At 37.9% G+C, this 12,427-nt stretch overlaps 1 protein-coding gene across 1 annotated transcript; it reads left to right on the forward strand.

The window, feature by feature from the left end:
• Positions 1–1,158: 1,158 nt before the first annotated feature.
• AMER2 (APC membrane recruitment protein 2) lies at positions 1,159–10,700 on the forward strand. Its single transcript, XM_045017361.1, has 2 exons — positions 1,159–2,031; positions 2,206–10,700. The coding sequence occupies exons 1-2, from the start codon at positions 1,197–1,199 to the stop codon at positions 3,084–3,086; spliced, it is 1,716 nt and encodes a 571-aa protein (XP_044873296.1). The 5' UTR covers positions 1,159–1,196; the 3' UTR covers positions 3,087–10,700.
• The last annotated feature ends 1,727 nt before the right edge of the window (positions 10,701–12,427 follow it).

Raw genomic sequence — 12,427 nt, forward strand, 5'->3', positions numbered from 1 at the left:
TTGTTTAGGTTTGCTCATTTAAGAAGTCCAGAATAAAGTCTTCTAAATACCAGGACCAGAGGGTGTAAATTATTGTAGCTCAATTTAAATCAACAGAGATGTGAGGGTTTACACCAGGATCTGGCCCTAGAAGAATAGGTTTGAACTACCATTCTAATTTCATTGTGATGGTCTCTAGGGGTAAGCATATTGCATGCCTCTTTTACATTCATACTGGTAAACAAAGCCATCATGTGCTAAATTCAGCCTGAATTATTAAGACCTGGGTCCAAATTTTCCACAAGCCCTGCCTGCTGTACAGATGGTTACATCAGTTGGTTGCCCCCATGCCACCTTAAATGTGGTGCTGTATGTTCTTGTGTTGCATTTTATTTGCTTACATAACATCTTTGCTCCAAGGTGCTCAGCAAAGATGACAGAGACAGTGCAAAACATAGCAATAATTGACCGCAAAAATAAACAAGTCAACAGTGGATGGATGGGCCTGTCTGTCTAGGCATTTAATACCATGCTTGTCATAATCATGGTATCTGAGCCTTCACTGTGGCATCTGTGTGTCTGTGAGAACAAAATATTGTGTGGAAGAGAGGAAATAGCAGCCTTACAAAGTGGAAGAGAGAGATATTTTGAAATGGGTTTTAGAATGACAAAGAACGTCAGAAAGTTGGGGAGTGTTTCTACTGTGCAGTTTGCGCAGTGGTACAAAATGATGCTGTGTGTATAGTGGGATGAAATGTGCTATGTGCATTATTACTATTGATTATTATTATCTGTCTTGGGGCAGTGCAGTGCTGAACTGAGAAAGCTGAGCCTGAATTTCAGGATCCAAAATGCCATTGCGGAATGTGTAAATAGCACAAACTGTTTTCATCCAAAATAAACCATGCACTGCACACATGATAGTGAACAGCAGCAGCACGAAATGGGTTAAGTTATATAAGCCCTTTTAGGGAGGGGTGAGGAGCAAACTCTATTGGTGTTGCTGTTGTAGCTCAGGTTGATTTAGAATGGATGACAGTGGCCTGGCGCAGGCCCATGACTGAGGAAAGCTGCTTATCCCTCTCTGGGTTGCCATGGAGATGAGCAGGAGGCAGCAGTGGCAGAGAGGCTGTCAGTGAGGGAAATCAGTATCAGGCATCTGTGGGGGTCTGCAGGAGGGGAAGGAGGCAGGATCAGGGACACGGCAGGCAGCAGACATGGACTTGCATTGTGATTGTGCCGAGACTCCGGCAGTCGAGCCGCCATCCGGGAAGATTAATAAAACTGCTTTCAAATTATTTAAGAGGAGGAAATCTGGGGGCACCATGCCCAGCATATTTGGGGTGAAAAACAAAGGCGGGGATGGGAAAGGCTCAAGTAAAGCTGGGATGGTGAGGAGCAAGACTCACGATGGATTAGCTGATGTTGTGCTGGAAAGCAGCAAGAAGGAAGAATCGAGCAGCGGAGGTGGTGGTGGTGTTGATCAACTGAACAGGGATATAAACACCAGGGCTGTAGCCAGCCTCAATGTTTCATCAAACAGCTCCGTGGCTAAGTCACACAGTTTCTTCTCTCTGTTGAAGAAGAATGGGAAATCAGAAAATGGCAAGGGAGAGAATGCAGATCAGAGGGCGGGCAGCAGACAAAAGAAAGGATTGAAAGGGATCTTCAGCAGTATGCGGTGGCATAAAAAGGATAAAAATGGCAAGGAGGAAAGGGGGGAAACATCAGAAATTCAGTCCAGCCTTATTATGTCAGGTTCTCTGACTGCCAGCTTGGAATGCATCAAAGAAGAGGCACCAAAACCTTTGTCTGAGCCTCAATATACCACAGAAGAAATTAACATTGAATTGTCTAGTGATAAACACAGCAGAGATGTGCACGCCACGGCAGAGGAGCCTGAAGTTAGAGATGGTGGGGAAATGCAGAACAACAAAAGCATACAAGGAGAGGATCCTGCTGCCGCTGGAAACCAACATGAGGAGAACCGCCCTGAGCTGCCAGATCCGTGTGTGGAAGAGGTTGGGACTGCGAAGGATACGGCCATAACAGGTGACATTCCAATAAAGACTATTTCCCTTGTTGAACCTGAATGTCTTAGTGGTCAAGAGATGGCAGCAGCCCCTGACCCTTCCTCTATTGATCCACCCTCAGAGCAGTCGATAGATCGTATTTGTTTGATGTTTGCTGACGTGACTTCACTGAAAAGCTTTGACTCTCTTACAGGCTGTGGAGATATTATTGCAGACCAGGAGGATGAAGTGGGCAGCAGCAGTGGCGGCTGTGAGAAGAGCACCCCAGGGGCCAGCAAGCCAGGCACTTCTAAAAAGAACCCAAACATGGTGGCCTACCAGGGAGGAGGAGAGGAGATGGCAAGCCCAGACCAAGTGGATGACACCTACCTTCAGGAGTTCTGGGATATGTTATCACAAACAGAGGAGCAAGTCCAAGAGACCCAGGGAGGAGAAGGAGGAGGGACAAAACCACCTGAGATAAAAAAAGAGAGCAAGTGTGTCGAGGGGGCACAGGATGGTTCAATGGTGAAACGCATTGGTCTCAGCCAGATTCCAGTTCATCTCAACCACAAAGAGGATCAGAAGAACAGGGAATATGAGCAGCCAGAAGGCATCCCAAACAGTGATGAGGGCTACTGGGACTCCACTACTCCTGGTCCTGAGGAAGATAGCAGCAATAGTGTCCAGAAAGAGAGCATCCCCAGGGATAGCTACAGTGGTGATGCCCTCTATGATCTTTATGCTGATACAGATGAAAACATCACAGGGGTGCCTTCTGATGAAGAAGTCACCTGTGTATCACGCTCCAAACCTGTGTCTCCAGTAACAACCACATGCTCACTTAAAACACCTGCAGGTTCAGTCAAGGACTCCAAGATACCTATCAGCATTAAACATCTTACATCGCTTCCCACCAGCCACGGAACAGATGCCAGTAACAGCCATCACATTGCACACCATCATCCAACCAAAAGTGAGATTCCCAGAACAAAAATCCCTGTTTCTAAAGTACTTGTACGCCGGGTCAGTAATAGGGGTTTAGCGGGAACAATGGTTAAAGCCACCACATTCCAGGACAATGCCAAAAAGTAGTTGAACAAGATCTGGAGACAAAGATGGACAGTGAGTTAGAGGTGGGAAAGTCTTTATAGGAAAACACTAATAAATGTTTGCAGCACCTAAAGAAAGGCACCTAAAAGGGCCCCTTAAGTGTATTCTGGGGTCCAGCACTTCTGAATCTCTTCTTGATATACAGTATATAAAAATACAAAAATAGTCAAATTCTTTTCAAGCACTTTTTAAAATTTGTATCTTTTTTCTGAAGCACTAAACACTTAGGAGGTCACTTTTACATGCCTTTGTGGAAGCTGGACTTTGATTATGAACGTAAAATGAGCATCTCCCCAAATGCAAATTAGTGCCATGAGTTCTTCAGGGGGACAGAAATACAGAAAGAGATGAACAACAGGAATTCTCCAATACAATTAGCTTTTATTGGTTTTTTGTTTTTGCTTAAATTGAAAAATGATGTCTGCTCTACAATTTTATGAGGAAAAATGCCAAGAAAAAACAAACAACCCAACAGGTAATTATTTACCTGATGTACATACAGCAATGCTGGTCAGCAGCAGACTCAACTTATTTGTGTCCAGTAGCTAATTAATGAGTTAGGTGGATTTCTATAACTAGAACAGATATTTTTGTTTGTTTGTCTGTTTTGTTTTGGATCTGTTACAATATAAATGGATAACAGAAACATCTGGCAACGTTCAGATGTTTACTTCAATATTTGTCTGATGCATAAAAATCAGGTTCAGGGAATCATTTTACTAAAAGCCAATATATACACACCTTTCACATTTATACAATAAATTACTCTTCATGTGTAGATAGATGCATATTTTAACAGTTTTACTCAATGCTACAATTTTTTAATATAAAAATGTCTGTCTGTATTATCTAGAGTTTAAGCAAAAGTTAGTTTTTATAGCTAATTTTACAATTCTAAAATTATGGAACTTCTTTTAAGTACCGTACCTTAAACTAGAGCAAAACTCTGTTTTATATGGGCTCCTGTTTCCCCAGAATAACAAGTTTATTATGCTAATTTTATTAGAGTGACACATTCATCATGCCAGAGCCAAGGTTCTGACAGCATTGCCATTGCAAACCTCTATTTTCAGGGGTTTATACAAATCTGTGCTGTGCTCAAACCTGGCTGAGAAGAAACCTAGGATAAAGACACATTTTTAAATTCTTATTTTTAAAAATATATAAAATGAGTTTTGGCTGTTTAAAGGAAGTTTTGGACTTTCAGTTTCAGTCTTAATAACTTCCAAGTGATTTTACTTTAAGAAAGAAAAGAGACATGGTAGGTTAGTGATCCAGGAAATAGCCAGACAACCTGGGTGCTATGAAAAAATTGTTAATGGCTGAGATTTTTTTTTTTTTTGAAAAGTGGCTACTGTACATGGGCATTGACAACATTTCAAAGAAATTTCATAGGATTTTATGATGTGCCTAAAGACATATTTTCATGATATTCTGAAACAGCTCCAAAGGTCATTAAAGTCTAATGGGTAAATACTGTGCATTTGCAAAATATTTTAAAATCTGTATTTATTAAACAGACTGCAAGTGCTATGAAGGTGATGTTTCAATGAATCTGGAAATACACATTTAAAAAAGAATTATAAAAATATTATGAAGAGAATCCTAAATTTATGTAAGTGAATCTTGCATGACAGTTTGCTTTATCGTCTCCTTTTAATAAAAAAGAAAATGAGATATACAAAATACAAATTTAAAGAATATTAAGGTTGTAACTTGAACTGTGAAAAGCTAGGAAATACAGTATTAAGAGCCCAATTGTTCCTCCCTTTACATGAGTGCAGCTTCCATTGGTATCACTGGGTGTTGCCCATTTAGCTAATAAGGGATAAAATTGAGATCTAGCTTTGAAATGGTCACTTTACCTAATACTGATTTGCATAACCTTAATGGTGGGTGTCCAGGAGGAAAAGTTATCCTTTCCATTCAATTTCCTGGCTTTATTGGTTTGTGTCACAACCTCAATATACTTCAAAGAAGTTTATTTTTTATGTAATTTCTTCATAATATATATATGTATGGCTGTAGCCACATCCACTCACACACACAGGTTGTACATATGCATGGATAATCATACATATACTGTACAGGCACACAAATGAACATGCACACTCATACATACACACTCTCATGTAAACACTACCAGGCATGTACATTCCTATGCACAGACTGAGGGGACATACAGTAAATCTATATCAAAACTAGTTGGTGATTATTTTCTTTGTCTGAGAAGGGGATTTGCATTTGACCTCACTCTGCTTGTATTTTTAGAAGCTAAAGTTCTCAAAAGGATGAATGTACAGAGCATGGAATTTTAATCCTAGTCATAAAAGTAACAGTCATTCTGTTTTTTCCCCCATCTGACTGTAAGGATCATGTTGTTCTTTGCATGATGATTATACAGAAAATTCATGTTTGCCCATTTTGTTTTAAGGACAAATTGTACAGAAGGGTTGTATAGGGAACTGAAAGTTTGAGATGGAGAGAGGATGTTATGAGCTTGTGACATACTTTAAAGCAAGAAGAGTGGATAGTAGCAGCTGTACATCATTTAAAACACTAGGAGAAATAACCTACCACCTATACAGTACTTGTTTGTGGCAATTTTTCTTCATATGCATTTTGTTTGCATTGTGGCCTGTATATAGCAAGAAACAGTAGAATAATTTTAGATTAGTCCCCTCACACTTATAACTAACAACAACCACCATTAAAATATTTTGCATTTCCTTCATTTTCTCTCCGTATTTCATTTCCATCCTTTATTTTACTCCTCTTGCTGAGTGCTGGCTGGCAAATACAATCTAAACAGCTACTCTCTGGCAAGGAGGTCTGAAGCTTTCATGTGGGAAGAGTGCTCAGGGTGGGAGGGGTACCTGCCTAGCTTCTTTTTTTCCTGCAGAGACTAGGTACTAATCACTTTCTCAAGCTTTATGCCCTATACCTAATGTAAGTAGGTTTTGCAAACCTGTTAGTGATTCATGTGGCTGCTTGCGATGTACAAAGGACAATCATATCCTTAAACGGAGAATGGGAAAGTAACTTGTAGTAGGGTGTCAGTATTATTGTACCATAATAACACAGTGGCATTGATTCACGATTGAGAGCAGTGATTGTGTGGGAGTAAAGAAACTTAAACACAAGTTAACACTTAAATTAGCTCTAAATTTTTATTCACAAAATTCAAAACCAATTACGTTTTTTATTTCAAAAATTAATAATCTGAAATGTAGTAGTTACCAAGACTTATTTTTATTATAATAGAAATATATTTGTATGTTATAACTTCACACAAGGCTTAAAACAAAGCACTAAAAGGCAGTTTAAAAGGCTTTCTTTAAATGTACATTTAATTCCTTTAGATCACATATAAGGGACACTGATATGCTTAATGACTGAAAAATTGATGACTTGCTGGATTTAATGGGTTGAAACATAAAGAGGTAATAGTCTTGGAGGCATTCTGTAGTGATTTGCATTCTAATTTATGACATTATTGTGTTTAAGCAAACGTTTTCATGGCCTTGGTAGATATCAAGGTAGAAATGATCTTCCAGGTCCCAAAGATGTCATTCTTCTCCATTGTTTGAATGTTCTACAATGGTTTTTATTCCTTAAAGAACACTTTGTTTAGAGTTGTGCTTGGGATGATGCTGCATAGGTATGACCCTGTACATAACACATAAAGAGTTTAATAGATCAGGTCTTGGCATTTAGTATATATACTCTTTGCACTTTCAGATCACTACTGGTAAATTTTATATGTCCCTAGGATATTTCTATATATTGCATAACATTTTATAGTTACCTATGGTATCCTCAGTGGTATGTGTTTCTTTCCTAAATATCAGCACACAGGATCTTCTTTTAGTAGCATGATATGCTGTCTTTTGTGGACTCATTTTGTCACAATAGAAGTAAAGTTTGCTGTGCTATAGGTGTGGTCTGCAACTGAGACATTGACAGTAATAGGATTTGAACACATGCAACAAATTTAAGAGGAGAGTACACACCTACTAATAAAGTGAATCCATGTTCACTGTTACTCCAAATATCATCATCATCTTCATCCCCTATGAACATCCATGCCACCATTTAGGATTATTGAGGACTGAATTTGAAGAATTCTGTGTGTAAACATATCCTATGGAAATGCATTCCCTGATTATTTTTTAATGAATCTCTCTAAATTATTTATCTAGGCTAAAATAATATTGCACCAAAGTCTTCAAAAAAAAATGTCTGATTGAGATGGCATTTTCAGGAAAGTGCTTAAAGTACAGATGAGCCAAATTACCAAGCTTTTGCTTAGCAAAGCAAAACTGTAGTTGGTTCTAAAATTTATGGTACTGCCAGAGCTTGCTCCTCAATGGGAGCCATTGATTTTGCTATATGGCCTCACTCTGAAGCTTTTTTGCCTGCTGTAATAGACTGCTTTTTGAAAAGGCTTTTCATTGTGTTAATGGTATGAAGGAGACAGTTCACTGCAACAATAACTACTTATAAGGCAAATGGTTATGTAACAGCAAACAGTATAGGATTTTAAGCAAGGTGGCCTGGGAATTTATTTTCATGGCCATTGATACAAAATGCTACTGCTTCTTTTCAATTCCTGGAAAAACAAAGTAATACCAGCGGAAGGATGCTGCAGAACTAAGTCTTGGCAGAGATTATACATGACAGTTGCTGCAATTTTTCTTATAATTTTTCATTCCGCTGACATAACCCATTTGCCCATGCAGAATAGTACAACACTTAGTAGTAAGTGCTCCCTAAATGTGCACTTCCTTTCTGTTTAAAGGTGAACATTTTAAGATCATACAGCCAGCCATGCAATCGTCTATATTGGTGTGTTTAATATTTCCCCTCATCTAAATGCAAAACACATCTTTTCATTGTTTTTCCATCTTGACACCCCAGGGCTTAACCCCAATGCTCAGCATGTCCAAATTTCAGCTAATACAATCATTGCCATCCTTAATTTAACTTGTGATGGCAGACATGGGACCAGATCCATTCAAGTGCAGTAAATCCTGTGTGCTGTCTGTTGTGTCACTGCCTGTGTTTTGTAATCTGTTAACCAGTATGTTTTTCCTTTTAACTCTAATTGCAGTTTCAGTAAAATCTGTTTTTAGCAAAAACAAGATGTTGGTTTTGGTTTGTAAGAACCCAAACAGATTTTTATTACTTCGGACTATGCTATGTTAAAATGATCACCATTTCAGCATCAAACCATTTCAACTGGTTTTTCTATGCAGACACATCATGTCTTTGAGTATAATGTGCCCATAAAAGAAAATTGGTTGTATCTGCTTTGAATTAAATCTGACCTTAGAATGAAAGAGCTGCAAGTCTGATACCATTTCTCTGCTAATGACAGTAAATGCAAAGGCCCAGATAATCCCTGCCCACGGGACACCGTGCAGGAGGGAGGAAATCACAATGAGGATTTACTTGTGGAGGATGCCTCCCCCGACCCCAAAAATGATCCGATCACAAGGGAGAGGCATGTCCCTTGTGGAAGAGGTTGTGGGGCTCAGAACAGATCTTGGGGGATCCAAGAGAGGCCATGAACTTCTGCCCAGATGCTCTGTGAACCAGCTCCGGCCCCATGGAGGGCCCCCTTGTCTCCCCAGTATCTTAGCTTTTCCTCCCTTGGCTGCTCCTGGGACTCACACATTTTCTTTTCTGTTTAATTTCTGTGGGAGAGGAGGCTGGATGATGTGCATCTCCCATGCCCCTGTCCCCTGCCCACTCCTCCCTCAGCCTACTCCACCACTTTCCAGTATGATCTGGAGCTCGGGGGGAACGATGCAGCAGTTGTGGCTGAACTTCCCTTCCTTGTGAAAGAAAAGAGCGCCACACGTGGAAGCTTCCCTCCATATGTGGATTGAGGAGCATGAGTTGGCTCATTGTACAGACACTACAATTGGTGACAATATATTCACCCAAACTATGAGCCAAATCCTGCTCTCCTTGTTCATGGAAGTACAATAGATCTGCTGAAGCCAGTGTTAACAGTAGTATATTTTTAGCTGTCTTGTAAAGGGAATGGAACTGTTTGGGTCAGTAAGGTGAGCAGGATGTGACACTTTCATTTAACATGTAGCTGTAGGACATCTACTTCCCCAGATCCAGTACAGCTCAAAGACTTTCTCCTGCATTTCAACCCTAATTTTAAAAAATTGTATTAAAACAAAGGGGCTATATCAGTGACTTCGGTGTGGTCTTCTGCTTAAAAGTGGATGGAACAATATGGCCCAAGAGTTAGAGAAGTGAAGTTGCTATGTACATACATGTAAAAGGTCATAGATACATCAAATCAAAATTATAATGCAGCTGACAAACTCAGGTATATGACATTGTTCTGGCATTGCAGTGTAAACAGTTTCACTCTACTTTTCAAGAGGAAAAGTGAAATTAGACTCTCAGTTAAACCAGTGTAAAATCAGAGTAACTCCAGTGATCTGGCCCAGACTACAGTACCCTTGCTCCCACTAAATAACACCTCATTCCATAAGTAGTCTCACTGAAGTCAATGAAACAGTTTGTGGAGTTATCGTGCTACTCAGTATGAGTAAGGGTATCAGAATCTGGCCCTCCAGATCTGCGCTGTTGTATCCATCATCAGGATCTTATTTAAAAGCTCTGCTAGTCTTGAAGCTTGCAGCTTTCTTAAACTATGGAATGTAAGTTATACTGCTGATGACAAAAAAGCCCCTCAGAGAAAGTACTGATACAATGCTAGAATTTTTTTTTATTATAAATTAAAAAGGAAATCAACAAATTAGTGGAAAGAAAAATAAATCTAATAAAATTGTAATAATATGGGATGGTGTTAATCTTTCATCACAGCCATTCTCGATTTATATATCAGTAGTGGGACCTGGGGGGGAAAGTGAGTGAGAGTATTCAGCACTGCATCTGACAAAACTGACACTGAAAAGTTGTTTCTTACATGCTCAATAGGACAGATTTAACTGTTATAAAATGCTGATTTTTTTTTAAACGAGAGACGTTATACCTAGCATCATTTTTAACTGCAGGTTTTCCCATTAGTATTTGTGTTGAGCCATCTCCAGTGAAATAACATATGGCCTGTTCAAGATGATGAGCAAGAAAAACCAGAACTCCACACTTCATGTAATTGATCAGTTTTCTGAGAATCTGGTAAACTCACATTCACCAACTTTGTCAGAGCAGAGACAGTAAAAGCTTAGAAGCTTTCTAGGTGGTATTTTTATAGACTGTTAAGACACCCACTTCCGCTTAAACAAACTTTGAAAAATACATCTACTGTTAAAGAACTTATTTAAAATATAACAAATAGCAATAGGTGGGTTTTTTCCCCGACAGTTAAATGGGATAGATTAATCAATGTTTATATTTTTAATCTTGTAAATATTTATTTTGGGTACTCTGTATATGTGTTGGCACTGATTCTGGTGTTTGCTTATGTACCATTGTGAATGTTGGTGGTTTTGGTAGTCACCCTTCTAACGAATGTAAGGAACTCTGACTAACTGCACTTTTCTTCTTTCATTCAAAAACCTTAATGTGAAAAATATATCCACTGCCATGTTATATGTCATGATTAATGCAATTAATAAATTCAGTTGTTACTTTTCATTATTGTTGTCCCAATTACTGATAGCAGTGATATATTTAGTGAATTGGAAAATACTATGCTTTTGAAAACAAGACATGGGTAGTCGCCAAGATAACTGAAAATGACATACTCATGATAAAAATATTTATTTTTAACATATAAATGCCTTTGTGTATGTTACTAAACACAACTTAGATTGATGAAACTAACTTTTCAAACAAATTGCTTAAAACTTGAAAAAAAATTAAAAGGCAAATGAATTTTTGGCCACTTGTTCTGTTGGTTTAATTTTTTTCCCCTTTACTCCATTTGGATGATGAAAGTAGATTAGTCAGTTTCATTTTTATTTCAAGTCAATTTCAATTCCTGGTTCTCTGGTCTTAGTGATACCACATGTGAGTTGCAAATGGTATGAGGAAATGCAGGCCAAAAATAATTTCCACTTATATCTTTAAAAAAATCTCATAAAATATTATAATTATTAATAATAATATTTGTGGTAAGCAGAGCTGGGCAGAACTTTTTCAATGAACTGTTTTTTGCCAAAAAATGCATGGTTTTGGGACTGAAAACTATTTGTCAGTTTGGATTGAATTCGCTGAATTTGGCTGAAAATTTTTTCTAAAGAGTCAAAATGTTCAGTTTGACTTTTTCATTTTGAAAATTTTGTTCTGAAAAAGTGAAAAGGTTTTGTTTTAAATTTTCAATTTGAGACAGTGTTTTGATTTCAAATTTGGCCAGTTAAAAAAAAAGGGGTGAAAAACAGCCAAATCAAAATGGAAAAACTTGGAAAAAAAATTCATTTCAAGTCAACTTGAAAAATTTGGTTGATTCAAAACTAGATTTTTTATTATTATTATTATTATTATTTTTAGAGTTTTTTGATTTGGTGAAAAATATAAAAAAAGTTTCAGTTCAAATTTGAACCAGATTTCTTTTCTTTTCTTATTTTCATTTTTCAGTTCAGCCTCCATTATTCATTCAGCTCTAGCTGTAGGTTTCTTCTCCCAAACTTAAATTCCAAACTGACCTAGTACTTCTTTAAAGTGGCACCTTATCTTCATTGACTCAATGAGTAGTCTCTGTTTTAGAAAGAGCTACTTATTCTTCAATTTTTGAAAAATAAAGAGTGGGGATCAATTTATTTTTGCATCAATAATGTAAACTGATTTTTTAATAGTCACATTTCTTCTTTTTACTGGGTTAAACAGCACTTTCCTTACATACCTCAAGCACCACTGAACTTGCTTGCTTGTTCATTGAAATATTGACCTGACTAGAATAAGAACCTGAACAGGCTCTTTCCTGAAGTTTTCAGTGAGTGTATTAACAAATCACAGGATAATTAGAAAAGACTAAAACCCATCAGGACAGATAGCCTGGTGTGATACATAGATTCATAGACTCTAAGGCCAGAAGGGAACATGATTATCTAGTCAGATCTCCTGTATAACACAGGCTATAGTACTTCCATCAAATAATTCCTAAAGCAGATCTTTAAGAAAAATATCCAATCCTGATTTTAAAATGGTATGCTGACCCTTGGTAAGCTGTTCCAACGGATAATTACTCTCACTGTTAAAAAAGTATGCCTCTTTCCAGTTGGAATTTGTCTAGTTTCAACTTCCAGCCCCTGGATTGTGTTACACCTTTCTCTGATAGATTGAAGAGCCCATTATTAAATATTTGTTCCCCTTGTAGGTATTTATTGACT

This window comes from Mauremys mutica, chromosome 1 (assembly GCF_020497125.1).
Source record: "Mauremys mutica isolate MM-2020 ecotype Southern chromosome 1, ASM2049712v1, whole genome shotgun sequence".
In the NCBI taxonomy this organism is placed as follows: domain Eukaryota; kingdom Metazoa; phylum Chordata; order Testudines; family Geoemydidae; genus Mauremys; species Mauremys mutica.